The sequence below is a fragment of the Scylla paramamosain genome, chromosome 35, assembly GCF_035594125.1.
Source record: "Scylla paramamosain isolate STU-SP2022 chromosome 35, ASM3559412v1, whole genome shotgun sequence".
NCBI classification, from domain to species: Eukaryota; Metazoa; Arthropoda; class Malacostraca; order Decapoda; family Portunidae; genus Scylla; species Scylla paramamosain.
In genome coordinates, this window is record NC_087185.1 from 15621769 (window position 1) to 15636663 (window position 14895).

A 14895-nucleotide genomic window follows, 5' to 3' on the forward strand; every position below is an offset into this window, starting at 1 on the left:
TACTCTTTCATATAATATATTTGGAAAATTCACAAAATACAATGTAACAAGTCAATACACCTTTCTCATGTGTTTTGGCAGGAACAACCCTTCCTCTCGTTCTCTACAACCTCACCACTACTAGTCACAGTTGGTTACAGCATCAACACTACGTAGCAGATTTATACTACCTACGTCATAAGAAAGCCAGTGTGACTCTCAGCACCCGCCGCCGCGTCCAGCAGCACCGGGCGCGGCGAGGTGCTTCGTTTTGTACATTAGGCCAGTTGTATTCTAAACCTCCTTTACATTGTGCTTAACCCTTAGCCTTTACAAGGTCTTGACAACAGAACAGTGAAAGTCAAGTGGAGAAGAACAAACTTCGCAAACATTCACTTGGTGAGAAACATGAAAAAAATAACAAACACAAGACCTATGGTAATAATAATAATAATAATAATAATAATAATAATAATAATAATAATAATAAGACCAGGTTCGTGCGAGAAGGCCGATCGCCACAACAAGAGGCAGCGGAGGGTCTCAAGGCTTTCGGAGTTGGCATTTACATGTAAAATTTTTTTTCCTATTTTTTTTTTTTTAGTAATATCTCCATTGCCTGAGGGAATCAAGCATCCCTCACTGGCACAATACACAGCCTTCCGCCTTGCCGTGCTGTAGTGGCGGCGCCGAGGCGAGAGGGGTCAGGGGGCGGGGGAGGGCCAGGTCCTGAATCGATAGGAGCAGAATCAAATGTCTTGCACCACCACCACCACCGCCACCCAGGCACTTGGAGGAGCTGACGGGTGTCGGGGGAGGCGGGCAGGGCACAGAGGGGGTCTGGCTGTCCTCCCAAGTGCACGTTAACGAGGGAATCTTAAGGCAGGCCGCGCCCCTCCTCCTGACTCGCCTCTCTCATCGATTTGTTATGTTTTACTTCCTTTTAACTCTAAGTAGGCGTTACCAGAATAAACAGGAATTGATACAACCTTTTTTTGCGTAAATAAATGTCTATTTTTACATCTCTTAGTTTGAAATCGTTGGCGAATCATCGACTAATAATGATACATTCAACCTGGAACAAAAATATTTATACAAGCGACATCTTGGTATTGACATGATGTAACTTCACAGCTTCACTATGATACAAACTAAATACAAATACCTCTTAATCATAACCAAATGTTTTCATCATATACATTTGTACAATATACAAAATTGTAAAAACTAAGTCTAATTTATGCGATGATCTGATGGCACGGGAAGGTGCTGGGACCTCGCCCTCTGAGGTGTTTCTGTGTTGTGTGTGGGGAGGGGCGATGCGAGGGACAGGGACACAAGACGACCTTTGGCGGCGGCTGCTTGTTGACCTTGTCCAGGCTACTCACAAAACCCACATGCATGTAAGGATTGGACTGTCAAGAGGAACACAGGCACATTTTCTCACTCACTCACTCACTCACTCACTCTCACACACACACACACACCCACACACACCCACACACACACACACACACACTCTCTCTCTCTCTCTCTCTCTCTCTCCCTCTCTCCCTCATGTACGCGCACTCATACGCATACAAACAGTCAACAGAAACCCGCCACCACCAACATAAACAAGAACTTTGGACAAACAAGGACTAGATAACAAAATGCCTGCGAGTTGAGAGCGGCGCCGAGGCCAGGCTGAAGGGAACCCGAGGAAGTGTTCTGGAGCCGGAAGTTGAGTGAGGGGAACCCACGACGCTCCGCTGACATCATGAGGTGAGTCACGAACGTCAGGTGGAGGCCAAGGCGTCCGCACCCACGCCTCCTGGGCCGGGGCAGGAGACCGCTTCCTCCCTTGCCTGTCCCGGGGGCTGGCAGGGACGGAAGAGGCCTCTTAGGGCACTGCCTGTACGGCTTCACTCCCTAAAGCGACAAATAAACACTGCAGGGACCAAGAAAATGTGGCAATGTGTGTAGAGAATTTGGCGAGGATGAATGATAGTAATGAATGCGTGTGTCTGAATTATGAGTGCATGAGTCTTACTTTACAAAGTCCACGGCTCACCCTGTCTCTCTGATACTAGCACTAGACTCTGTGTCCGGCGCCCCTCGAGGCCGCCACCTGCACTGGGCGGGTCGAGATCTGGACGCCCCGCCCGCTACACACGTCTCTGAGGCACTGCACGAGTCAGGGCTCCGCGAAATAACGTTAAGATCACAGCTGATAACACTTGATGAATCACACACGGTCCGGGGGCGGCCCACCAGAGTGATTGCACCTCTTTGGCATGGCACTGCAGTCCTCGCGAGTCACCGCTCTTGCTGCTGGAGTTCGCCAACAGCATTGTACGCGCGTTAGGACTCCAGGGAGGCAATTAGACTGTGGAAAACGACTGACTGTAGATCGTTGCCTAGGAGCGAGGCGTGCCCGCAGGCGTACTGCTGCTGCTGCTGCGGCCTTGACCACTCGTAGAAGCTGCCTGATCCCGCGCCACTACTGAAGGTGGTGGTGGTGGAGGCGGCGGGGGCAGCGCTGCACGTGGTGTTGGTGCCAGGAGAGCAGGCCAGCGAGGAGGTGGTGGTAGTCGGCAGGTTGCAGGAGTACGGTGAGGTGGAGTAAGGCGTGTCTGGGCGGGGCGGCGTTGGGGTACCGGGGCGGGGCGACGACAGGGGGTCGGGAGATAACGTCTCGTACAAGTCCCTTAGGATCGTGTCATCGATGACTCCCCGACTGTCTTCCTTCTGGTCCATCTCGCACTGCAGCCTCGTCTCGCACGAGTCCCGGGAGTTTTCCTTGTCGTCGTCATGAAAGAGCTTAAGTTTCTTGGCCGGGGATGACAGAGGGTCGTCCTCTTCCAAGGACGTGAGAGGGGCGGGGGTGGGCTGGCCGTACTCGCTTAACACGTCAGACACCTGCATGTCGCAGGGCGGGGACGAGGCACGGGGGCGAGAGGCGGACAGGTAAGAGGGGGAGACGTTGTTGCTGCCAGCGCGGTGACGGGCCAGCTTCTCCTCGCGTGCCTCCCTCTGCAGGCGCCTCAAGGTATTCCTGAGAACAAGAAGAAAACGGCAATCAGCATCCCGGGAACACACAGTAAGTCACCAATAATAAAATAATCCCCGTACTGTGGCCAAGTAACACACTGACCTCCTTAGTGAACCCCGGCAACAAGCAGGTACACGCAGGTAAGCAATCATATACTCACTTGATGAGGACGAATCGTCGCAAGCCGCTCTCGTGGTCATCAATGGTGCGGTACTTCTCGTTGGAGAGGCGGATCACTCGCTTCCGTTCCTCTCGCACACGGAACTTGTAAGCGGTCACAGCACCGCGTCGGCAGCTGGGGGCGGGCCACACACCGCTGGCGTCGATGGCCATGCTCGATCTACTGCCTGAAAAGAAAGAAAGCAAAACATTAAAAAAAAAAAAAAAAAAAAAAAAAAAAAAAAAAATTAACACCACTTATTACATACAACAATTTCAATTAATAAGTCTGGGGGATATAAAGTTTTCCTTGAAGTTGTAAGAAATGCCACGGCCTATCTTTCCTACATCACTGCACGATCTCAGCGTGATTCATGGTTCACAAAAATTTCGTAAGTGATTCATGGTTCTTCACAAAAATTTCCGAAGTGTAAATTCGAGGAAATACACAACGGACTCAGCACTGTCCCTCTCGGCAGCCGTACCTTGGCTTCGAAGGATAACCATAGCGATGACACAGTTACGACACGTGTAGAATTCTACAAGACACGGGTTTTTCCCCCCTCCCCTTCACGTCAGGGAGCAAGAGAGGAGAGAGAGAGAGAGCTCAGCGCTGTCCACCCGCCCGCACACTTGTTGCTTGGGTATCTGAGTCAGTCGGTCTCATGCAACCCACAGCCAGCAGCACCAACCACCGCCAACGTGTGACGCCTCCGCCGTCCCTACCACGAAACGCTAGCTAACGCCTCTGCAGTTCACAGCGTTTCGGAGAGTTTCGTTCAGTCGGCCGGGGCACTCTCACCCACTTGCAAAACGAAGAAAACTGATAGAAAACGAGAGTTAGTGAGACTTGGCCACCTGAAGTAGGCGTAATTTTCCCTCTCGAGCCAATGGCAGCCTAGGTTTCCTGTGACGTCACGCTACGTCAGCTAGTCACGTCATCAACAATATGACGCTACATGTGGGCGCAAAAGTATTTTGACAAACAACTTATACGCCATTCATCGTCCATGCCTGCCTATCGCTCATCAATACCACGCCTTTTAGAAGAGCCATTCTAGGGGACACTACACAGGTACATTTTTGCAGCCTACACGAAAAAGAATGAATCAGTTTCAAGGAAAGTCCCTCCGCTGCGCGGACATCCTTTCCCCCGCTGAGACAATGACGTCACTAAAATAACCGGAAACCCTACACGCGTCCTGGGCAGGGATCCTCTACCATCCTCCGGCAGGGATAGGGGAGAGTCCCGGATTAATAGGGGATAAACAGCAAAATGAATTCTGTAGTGATGGGCACGACGCCGCCTCCTTACTCACTATCCAAACACTACAGCACGGAAATGCCAGTCTTGAGTAGAAACAATTTAGAAGAGGATGAAAAGAGACAGTTGCTGGCTGTAGTGGGAGGAGATGGAGGCTGCCCTTCCCTTTCCCACTTCCTCGCGACCCTGGAGCCCCACCCGGTAGATCACAAAGGTCAGGCTCGCACGCGCTCAATTATCCTTCCTTTCCTCCACCACCATTTACAATTCGCAGCAAGAATTTACGAAGATATGCGGCCTGATATAAACATTATTATTCACGCAGACTGTTTTAATATCAGCATCAAACAAAGGAACTCAAGTGCCTAAGACACCTTATGGCGGACTAATTGATGGTGTGGGTTTTAAACCGCCGTTAACAATACTGTTGAGTTTTAAGCCTAATTGGAGGGCGGTGGGAACTTTCCCGGGGAGTGCGCCTCCATGACACACATTCCAGCGTCACGTCCCCTCCCAGAACACACGCAGGTCGCAGCGTCACACCAGTTTTCGGAAGCTGTTGAAGGGAGCCTTCATGTAGCGTGATGGTTTCTCTGCATCGATCGAATTTATTCATGTTAAAAAGACCTACCTGAAGCTTGTGTCCAGTCTACTCAACATATGTGCACCGATGAAGTGTATAATCTAAGTACATCTCCTCCCGTCCCCCTTCGTTTTGTTAGCGTTGATAATACGGCCAAACAGAGTTAACATTACCAAAGGACGAGAGTTTATGTATTTCCGCAGAGATCGTGACGAGTTGCCGATTCGGTGATTTAAATGTTCCCAATATGCGGTTTACAGGAAAACATGTTGTACCGCACACGATCCCTTAGTATGACCCCAGGCCGCAGACTTTAAACTTCCGCGCTGTTTCCTCGCATAAGTACCCTGAAGATAATGTCACACACACGTATCCTACAACATTCCCCTAATCCACACGTTCAGCCGCTGTGTACGTGAGGGAGTACACGTAACAACATGTGCACACGTTTCAGTTGGGACATTACTCACACACTTACAGTACGTGACGAAATTCCTAATGCTGTCTACGTATTTATCAATACAAATAATCGCAATAACTCTACTGATAACACGTAACATACAGGGTCGCACGAGATAATCAGACGATCCTTATTTCCCCACTCTCTCCCTCTCTGTCACGCAAGGACTGTTAACTTCCCGGTTAGCAGCCTTGAAAGCATCACCTGACAAGTTGCGGGATAACTTTCGTGGCTCCAGTACTTTTACTACGTCCCTCGCCTGACCAACCCAAGTAGATAGCCTTCACACAAACACACACACACAGGCACAGAGAGAGAGAGAGAGAGAGAGAGAGAGAGAGAGAGAGAGAGAGAGAGAGAGAGAGAGAGAGAGAGAGAGAGAGAGAGAAAGCAGTAACGCTTGCAGCAAGGCCGATGTTTTAAAGCTACAAAGAGAACTGGAATTACCACGGATCACTTCACTTTGCAAAATGAATTCCTGATCTCAACATGTTACTTTCACCAAGCAATTACCTTATTAGAAGAAATCCAGCTGTTGGTATATCCAGAATACGACACAAAATCAACAAAGATGTAAGCTTTCACACTATAAAAAATACAAAAATCTTTTCTATACGTATAAAATCCAACTTCCCAGTTTGTCTGAGAAGCCGTAAAGCACTATGCCCTCATTAGCTCCGCAGCCGGAGAGGGCCCCCGCTCACACTGACGCGATGTGATGTTCCCAGCAGCAGCAGCGGGACCTCATGCTGCCCAACATATCGTACTGCACACTTCTGCACCACCCCCCCTCCTCCTCACCCTATCCCTGTCTTTCCACTTGGTTGACAAGAGAACGTTTACCGAGGAACAAAAATTTATTGCCTCTAATTACTTTGATATAATTGTTTTACTGGTCGATTCAATGTTATCTAATAACCAACAAAATACTGGGAAGTTACTGAATGGTGATTGGTGACTGTCGCGCAAATAAAATGAGTAAAAAAAAAAGATAAATATAAATGTTATCCTTTCATGCTAAGAAGAAAGAACATTTCTTTGTGCCGGCGATCAGAGCAACCTCCTCTTGCGACCATGCAAATATAACACCACAAGTACAACATCCTCTACAAAGGCACGTCTTCCCCTCTCCACCCTCCCTCTCTCCATCACGGTCACCCTTCCTCCCTTCTTCCCTCCCACGCTGCCTTGCTCCTCTTTCTCTCCATCTAGGCCTCCCACAGATTAACATTCCTGTACTCTCAAACCTCCGCTCGGGCCACGACACAGGCGTCTGCCTCTCAGTCACATCATGGCAGATCGAACAAAGAGACATTATTCATGGTCACTAACACCAAGCTGGTTATCAAAGCACTGAATTCAATGAGGAGTAATTCGCATTGGCTTGTCAGGAAGGTTCACCAACTAGAGATCGATGTTCCTGCACTAGGCGGGTGGCGGCCTCCGGGGATGTGGGTCACCATGAGAGAGGTAGGGAGGAAGGGAGAGAGAGAGGGAGACGCGGCGTGCATGCGAGGCCGTTGCAGCCACCGCCTCTAACCATACCTATTGGTTAGTTATTTCCACTTGGCCTTGGCCTAACACACCCACACATTCCATTACCTCATTGAAGGACCTGGAAAGAAGTATCTGCTTTCTCCCTTGCACCATTTTAAAGATTCAATACATTTATTTTCTCAGTCAACTAAATTGATGCGTTATGACTGGCTAAATGACTCACTAACCCTCGATCATTCTTTCTAATAGCACAACTATCGTGGACGTGCGTAGGAGTGACTGTGGGAGTGTATGCGTCTGCAAGAGCGTGTAAGTGGGACAGGGTCAACCAGGCAGCGTTCACATAAAAGCTCAGGGACGCTGTGGTGCCGAGGGTTGGTGGGGCGAGGGGAAAGGGACGACAATGGGGAGGGGAAGGGGGAGGGAGGTGCAGCATTATGGGAAAGAAAGACGGAAGGTGGAGGAATGAGACAGGTAGCAAAGCCCGCCAGGTGATGTGAGTCAGGGGACAGGACTGGGCTGGGTACACGTAGGGTGTTTATGTAGCTCCCTTGCAGAAGCCTAAACCCGCCCATACAAGGAACGGGAGGAACGTTTCATAAGAGTCACATTACGTAAGTCCGTGAACCACCACCATCACCACCACTAGCACGTACGTCTGACCACCTCTCCACGTAAACATACACGGCTGGATACACAAACCTATAAGGGCGCTGGGACAAAAGCTGTGTGGTGGAGTTAGCTCCCTTCACCTCGATGGGCAGAAACAAAGGACAACAGTTCTCTATTGCGATCAGTCTCTATCACTACTCTGATCCCCATTACCTGCGGTCATCCGATCACTACAGATCCTCTGTGAGACCGTGCTCAACCCACAACACACTTTCTCTCCTCTCCGTGCACGCCCTCCCTCCCTCTCCCTTCCTCGGGTCTCATCAACCGGTGCTAGTGCTGAGCTCCGTTAGTTCTCCCGGGCTCAGTAACAGAGACTTGTACTTAAGGCCTCCTCCCCCTCCCAGTCTTCTCCCTCACTATGGACGGGAGCTGTAGTGGAGAGGTAAAGTGGGGGAGCGAGACGCAAACTATGAGAGAGAGAGAGAGAGAGAGAGAGAGAGAGAGAGAGAGAGAGAGAGAGAGAGAGAGAGAGAGAGAGAGAGAGAGAGAGAGAGAGAGAGAGAGAGAGAGAAGTGCCACGACTACTAAGCCGATCCCATGGCCTTCACTATAATCACTCGTCTTACACTGGCCGCGGCACTCACTGCTGCAGCCTTGCCTACAACCAGGCCAGCTTCCGTGTAGCCTATAACTGTCCCACAATCACTCTCAAACAAAGTCAAGCTGCTTCACTAATGCGATTCACGGTTGATAAAGGAAACAATCCTCTTTGACGGAAGGCAACAACATTGTATGACGATAGGACTCAATGTTCCCTTTGTAGTTCTCGCTCCGGTCAGGATAACTCGGTCAAGAATCTTGACGGAGTTTTCAGTCCACAAGCTTTTACTAACCTACTTGGCGTCTTTAGTGAACCTTTCTACGGAACGTCTTGGAAAAAACTAGGTAGCTGCTTATGGCTTAAGTCAACTTGGTTTATTCCAATTCGCTTTCATTACTTGTGCAACATCCGGGCGATACAATCACGCGTTAGAACAGGCACTGCTGCAGCTAAACAAAGCAAATGGGTCTCGTCACCACCTTACGTTCACTACATCGTGTTTTGTCACCAGTGGAAGCACTTCATTGATAGCTGATGTCTAAGACCCATCAGTTACATCCTAAGTAAAGAAATCACTTAAATAAGGTGATCGGCATAAATCCGCCTCACTTTCTATTGTTTGCACTTGTCCGTCCACTCATGAGGTTTTCATGAGCCATCGCCCTCAGGGGCAAGCCATCACCCAGTGCTCGCTGTGCACTTAAGTGTCACCTCGTGCTCGAAATTATTCTAAGTCCCCAAAATCAACACAAGGCCATACTTACGAGAATAATCACCAGGAAAAGTAATCCCACATCCCACACACCATACTCAAGACAGTATCACTCAAACACTGTTGCACTTCACCGTAAACACGTGAAAATAACGTTGTAATTGCAAATTACCTGGGTTACGTCTTCGCTCAACTCTTTACAAAACACCATTATCACGTTTTAAAACTTCGTACCACACAACACTGGGGGCAAAACAAACACACAAACACTCTACACACCTGTGGGCACTATGAATGCTACGTATATTCCAACTGGCAAGCTAAAAACGTTTTTCTCTGGGCGCTCTTCCACTGCAAAACTTTGTATCCAGGAGCAAAAGCAGCGTACGTCCAACCTCCGTGAGCGCCTAATGAAAACTGAAACATCTGCCCAGCAGCCCCAGCTGCTGCAGGCTAAACGTCACTGCCAGTGTGGAGAAAACGGGTACAGAAACTTCGATCCTCACTTTGTTTCTCTTATAGAATTATATAATGTGGCTTGTATAAAACCAACCATACTGACGGCAATGGATAAAACTACTGCCCTGAAGAAATAAGACAGAGGAAGGCCTCCTTTGTTAGAGGAGAGGCGAAAGTATCCATTTTTGTTCTCCATTTTCTACATCCTCCATAGCGGTGGCGAGCTGACAGGCTTGCCAACCTCCCGGGGCCGCACGCCAAGGATAAAGCCAGTGAAAGCGTCTATGGAATACCTATGGTTGGGGGCCCGCTTTGGGCTGTTCCCACTCACTGATTTACATTTTGTCTCAATTAGGGTGTCACGCTTCCATGTGTTAATGACTCATTAATTAAAATCCCCCAACATAATTTAATTAACTTTTAATAATTCGGGTGATGATTCAATACGTTGTCACCGAGGGGAAAAATAATCGAACAGCACAAGCTTTGTTTGCCCCATGGAAATTGACGCACACATCAATCCGTCACGCTGAATCTCTTGTGTGAGTTTGTGTGGTGATAGTGTGCACAGGATTTAAGGCAATTGAAGTAAGTTCCAAGCATTCTCTCTCTCTCTCTCTCTCTCTCTCTCTCTCTCTCTCTGTGTGTGTGTGTGTGTGTGTGTGTGTGTGTGTGTGTGTGTGTGTGTGTGTGACCACTGCTGCCGCGTCTCTCCGTATCTATCACTTCTCTTATCTCCCTCCCACCGGTTCCAGCCTTCACCGTCGCCACTCTCGCTCGCCACGGCGTCGGGGTTGGCCACACCTCACGCGCCGGCACTCTCTCGCTCCTTCACTTGTTATTTTGCCCTCTTTTTTTCCTTGTATTTCCCCTACTTTCACACTTTACTCCTTTCCTGCTGCAATGCATTTTCTTTCCTCCTGACTCCCACTCCCGGATATTCTCTTAAGTATTATTTCGTTACGATTTTCCTCCCCCTCTCTCTCTCTCTCTCTCTCTCTCTCTCTCTCTCTCTCTCTCTCTCTCTCTCTCTCTCTCTCTCTCTCAGCTGTCCCTTTCCTACTTTACCCCGACTCTTCAGTCTCTTCCTACTTCCTGAAACTCGTCCTCCTCCTCCTTCCACTCCCCCTCCTCCCACTGCCCCCTCTCCCTCCTTTTGCTGCTTCACCATCCTCTGCACCATGCTCTCTCTCCCTCTCTCTCTCTCTCTCTCTCTCTCTCTCTCTCAGTGTGGTGGTGAGTAGGTTTTTATCTTCATCACACTTTGTCTTTAGCTCAAGGTCAGTCTAGCTTTTTTTTTAGGGGGAGGGGGTGGGAGAAAGGGGAGGTGAGGGAGTGTTTGGAGAGAAAAGTATAAATAATTTATGTTTATCATTAATATTCTTACTATATTTTAATTCCATATTCCTTTCTGTTTTCCTTAGGATCAATATTTTCTTCAAAGACCGATTGGGAAAATCTTCGTTTTCTTCACTTTTTCTTTTCTTCTTCCTTCCTTTTTTTTCATTCTTTCGGTCGACAGCAAGCGAAGTTTCTCTGACGTTTTATTTCCCAAGGGAAAAAACTATGAACAGAGCTTTCAATTGTTACTTTCTTGCCGGAGTCTTGAATCTTTCTCTTCCTGACCGTCCCAGGTGGTGGATGCGGTGGCGGTGGTGGTGGTGGTGGTGGCTGCTGCATTAAACCTTGGGATTAAGTTGATTAATATTCTTTACTGAAGGTAGTGTGTCCGCTTGTGTGTGAGTTTTATTGATTAGCCTTTAACGAGTGAGCAACTGATCTACGTAGAGAGAGAGAGAGAGAGAGAGAGAGAGAGAGAGAGAGAGAGAGAGAGAGAGAGAGAGAGAGAGAGAGAGAGAGAGGAGAGAGAGAGAGAGAGAGAGAGAGAGAGAGAGAGAGAGAGAGAGGGGGTGAGGGAGAGAGAGTAAACGGTGACAGCAATGAATAGGTAAACTTCATTCTGGTTAATGAGTGAGTCAGGAAGGATGAGATAAAAAAAAGTCAAAAGGTCACGCAAAAAGAAAAATAAAAGATAAAAATAGAAGCATCAAAATACTATTCCAGTATATATATATATATATATATATATATATATATATATATATATATATATATATATATATATATATATATATATATATATATATATATATATATATATATATATATATATATATATATATATACTATTCCTAAGTCAATGATCTACAGACAACACAAACTCTGATAACACAGATTCTTAACAGAAGAGCGAGCAGGCGACTCAAGACTAACGAAGAACACAGCAAGAAGTGGAAGTGAACGCAATACGTTACTCTACTGACCGCGGTTATACAGAAGAGAGAGATGTAAGAGTACTGTGTGTGTGTGTGGAAGCCGGGGAGAATGTAGGGGCTGGGAGAGTGTGTCTTGGGTGTTAAGTTACGAGGGAGTGTAGGGGCGAGGAGAAGGTGGCGGAAGGTGATGGTGTTAATCGGGGACTATGCCAGGATACCACTAACACCACCACCACCACCACTACCGTCACCACCACCACCACCCGGGGAGCACGCTGGGTGTTCCCCAAAAGCTGGTAATTTCCGGCTGTGTGAACCTGCTTGGTGGTGGAAAAAAAGGAAGAGACCATGGGAGGGAGGGAGGGAGGGAGGGAGGGAGGGAGGGAGTGGAGGGGAGGGAAGGAGGGGCGGCGGGATGTATTTATCACTTCCTGCCTCTAGACTTCAGCTTCACTCTTGATGGTTTTAGTGGCACCGAGGGAGATTGGTAAGTGAGATGCACGGACACACACACACACACAAACACACACACACACACACACACACACACACACACACACACACACACGCGCGCGCGCGCGCGATAATCACTGAGGCTGCCAGAAGTCCTCCCTCCGCCTGCCTCCTCCCCCCTCCCTCCACATACCTGGAAGCACGTACACTTTACCAAGGCTCTCAAGGCTCCCCGCACCTCTATTTCAACACGCCCGCTCGCTCACCCGCACGCTCGCTCAACCTCCACGCCCTCCCGCGCCTACTGGCTCAGATAAATTGCTGTATTCCACTTTGCAGCTTCCCGCTAGAATTATTGAAAGCGAGTTGCGGGTGTGCCAAAGGTAGCTAACTGACAGGTAACACACATACACACACACACACACACACACACACACACACACACACACACACACACACACACACACACCTGCAAAATATACATAAGTAAGGGTGAATTTAATGAGAGAGATGTACTGTGGTAAATAACAGTGTTGGTGTAGTGAAGGTGAGTGTGGGGTGACTGGGGTGGTGGAGGGAGTATGGGATGGAGATGAGGTGATAGGTGTGTAGGGGCGGCTTAAGGGATGCCAGGTGATGTGAAATAGACACTGCCAGGTGAGTACAGGTGCGGAAGGGTTATTACGGGGAGGGATGCGCCGAAGGACTGGAGGACGTGAAGGAGGGAGGGAGGGAGAGAGAGAAAAAAAAAAAAGAGGAAGGGAACAGTCCGCGAAGATTCTAATAGCACGGGCCATGATGTGATGAGTCTGGTCTCCTCTTCCCTTCTTCCCTCCCTGCATCTCTCCCTCTCCTCCCCTCCTTCTTGCCCCCCACAAAGCTGCTACTCGGCAGACACTTCCTCCCAAACCACCACCACCACCACCACCACCACTACTGCCTCCCTTTCTCCCTCACCCCCTCGTCTATTCTGTGTCTAAATTGTTTGTCTTCAAGGCGGCAAAAAGCGAGTCTAATTCTTCATCTGCACACCTTGACATTTTCACGAGCCCAGCAAAGCGATGCACTCCGCCACGAGCCAACTCATTAAAACTTAAAATGAACTAATCGGCAACACAAGAATCAACACCATTCTCCGGTGGTGCCTCCTCTCTCTCTCTCTCTCTCTCTCTCTCTCTCTCTCTCTCTCTCTCTCTCTCTCTCTCTCTCTCTCTCTCTCTCTCACACCGCTTCATGGAATGTTTGTGAAGTGTGGAGAAGACGCATCACTTGGGACAGGAGAGGAGTGGGTGGCTCTGAGATTATGTGTGGGTGTGTGTGTGTGTGTGTGTGTGTGTGTGTTACTGAAGCCACGTGTGCCAGTGGTGGTCAAGGAAGAGCTATGCCACACAAGCGCGGGGAGGGTAGGCGGAGAGGGCGGAGAGGGCAATGGGGATTACGAATGGAGTGGGGACGAAGTGGAAGGCGAGTGAGCGATGAATTAAAAGGGTGAAGGGGAGCGAAAGGATAGGAGGAACAGAGGGAGAGTGGGAGAAAAAGGAGTGAGAAGCAGGAGGGAAAGAGTGAGGAGAGAGAAGCAGGAGGGGAAGAGTGAGGAGTGAGAAGAGGCCAGTGACAGGGAGGGGAGAGGTCTTCGGGAGGAGGAAATATGCGGAAATTCTTGCTTCACTCTCCTTCAGGCACAGGGGACGGCCGGGATTCAGGGACGAGTGAAGCAGCCAGGGACAACAAGGGACGTGGGAATTCTAGGGTTAAGGGTCAAGACTTAGGGATTTAGGGACGAGAGACAGGAACAACAAGGAACGTGGGAATTCTAGGATTAAGGGTGAAAATTTAGGGATCTGGGGATATAAAATTAAGGGACAACAAAGGAAGTGATAATTTTAGGGTCAAGGTTTGCTGACTTAGGTTTAGGGACGAGGGGCGGGGACATCAAAGGAAGGGAGAATTTTAGGGTCAAGGGCTTACTGACTCAGGGATTTAGGGCTATGAAAGTTGGGGAGAACAAAGGAAGTGATAGTTTTAGGGTCAATATCATACTGACTTAGTGTTTTAAGGATATGAAAGTATGGAGCAGAAAGGGTGGGGAGAATTTTAGGGTCAAGGATTAGGATTTTAGGGACAGGAGGGCCAGGTACACCAGGGGAAGTGAACATTTTACGGTTAAGGGAAACGGTAATCTAGAGAATCAGGGACAGAATGGCTAGGGATAATGTGAACCGTGTTAATTTTATTGTTGAGGGTTTAAACATTTATGCATTCAAGGACTCAGTAATTCAGGGATGAAGGGACATCACGAGGCACAATAATTATAAAGCACAGGGTTTTGGTGTTTTACACATTAAGAAACGAAAAAAAAAAGAGAAGTAAAGAAATAAAGAAGAGAGAGAGAGAGAGAGAGAGAGAGAGAGAGAGAGAGAGAGAGAGAGAGAGAGAGAGAGAGAGAGAGAGAGAGAGAGAGATATCAAAATTTTGAGTGTTGATAATTTACAGATGCAGGGTTAGGGAAGTCAGGGGCAACAAGGGACAAAAATTATGAGGTTAAGAGAGTTTAGGGACTCAATTATTTAGTGGGCGAGGTTTAGGATTCAAGATTATTGGTGGAGGAGTTCAGATCTAGTTACCAATCCCGGGTTTCAATCAGATTTGGGATTTAAGGGTTAGAGTCTGCCCTGGTTATTGGTTTCGCGGCCTCAGGGGTTGTGAAGGGTTAGATTCAACTATCAGGAGTTCAAGGACGGGAAGAAATTTTATATACATTTCATTTGGAAGGAGTTAATTTATGTGCATGTGAAAATAAAAG

At 48.4% G+C, this 14895-nt stretch overlaps 1 protein-coding gene across 4 annotated transcripts in view; it reads right to left on the reverse strand.

The window, feature by feature from the left end:
- LOC135090690 (mucin-2-like) overlaps positions 1-14895 on the reverse strand; it is a 194129-nt gene continuing 179234 nt past the window's right edge. Inside the window, exons 1-3 of one of the 4 annotated variants that reach the window (XM_063987693.1) lie at positions 9184-9340; positions 3174-3360; positions 1-3016 (exon numbers count right to left, since the gene is read on the reverse strand). In XM_063987693.1, coding sequence (XP_063843763.1) covers positions 2323-3016; positions 3174-3346 — 867 coding nt within the window. In that variant the 5' untranslated portion in view covers positions 3347-3360; positions 9184-9340 and the 3' untranslated portion in view covers positions 1-2322. Of the gene's footprint in view, positions 3017-3173; positions 3361-3657; positions 3957-5992; positions 6192-9183; positions 9341-14895 lie in introns of those variants that run through there. The other 3 variants (XM_063987694.1, XM_063987692.1, XM_063987695.1) reach the window with 3 other exon arrangements.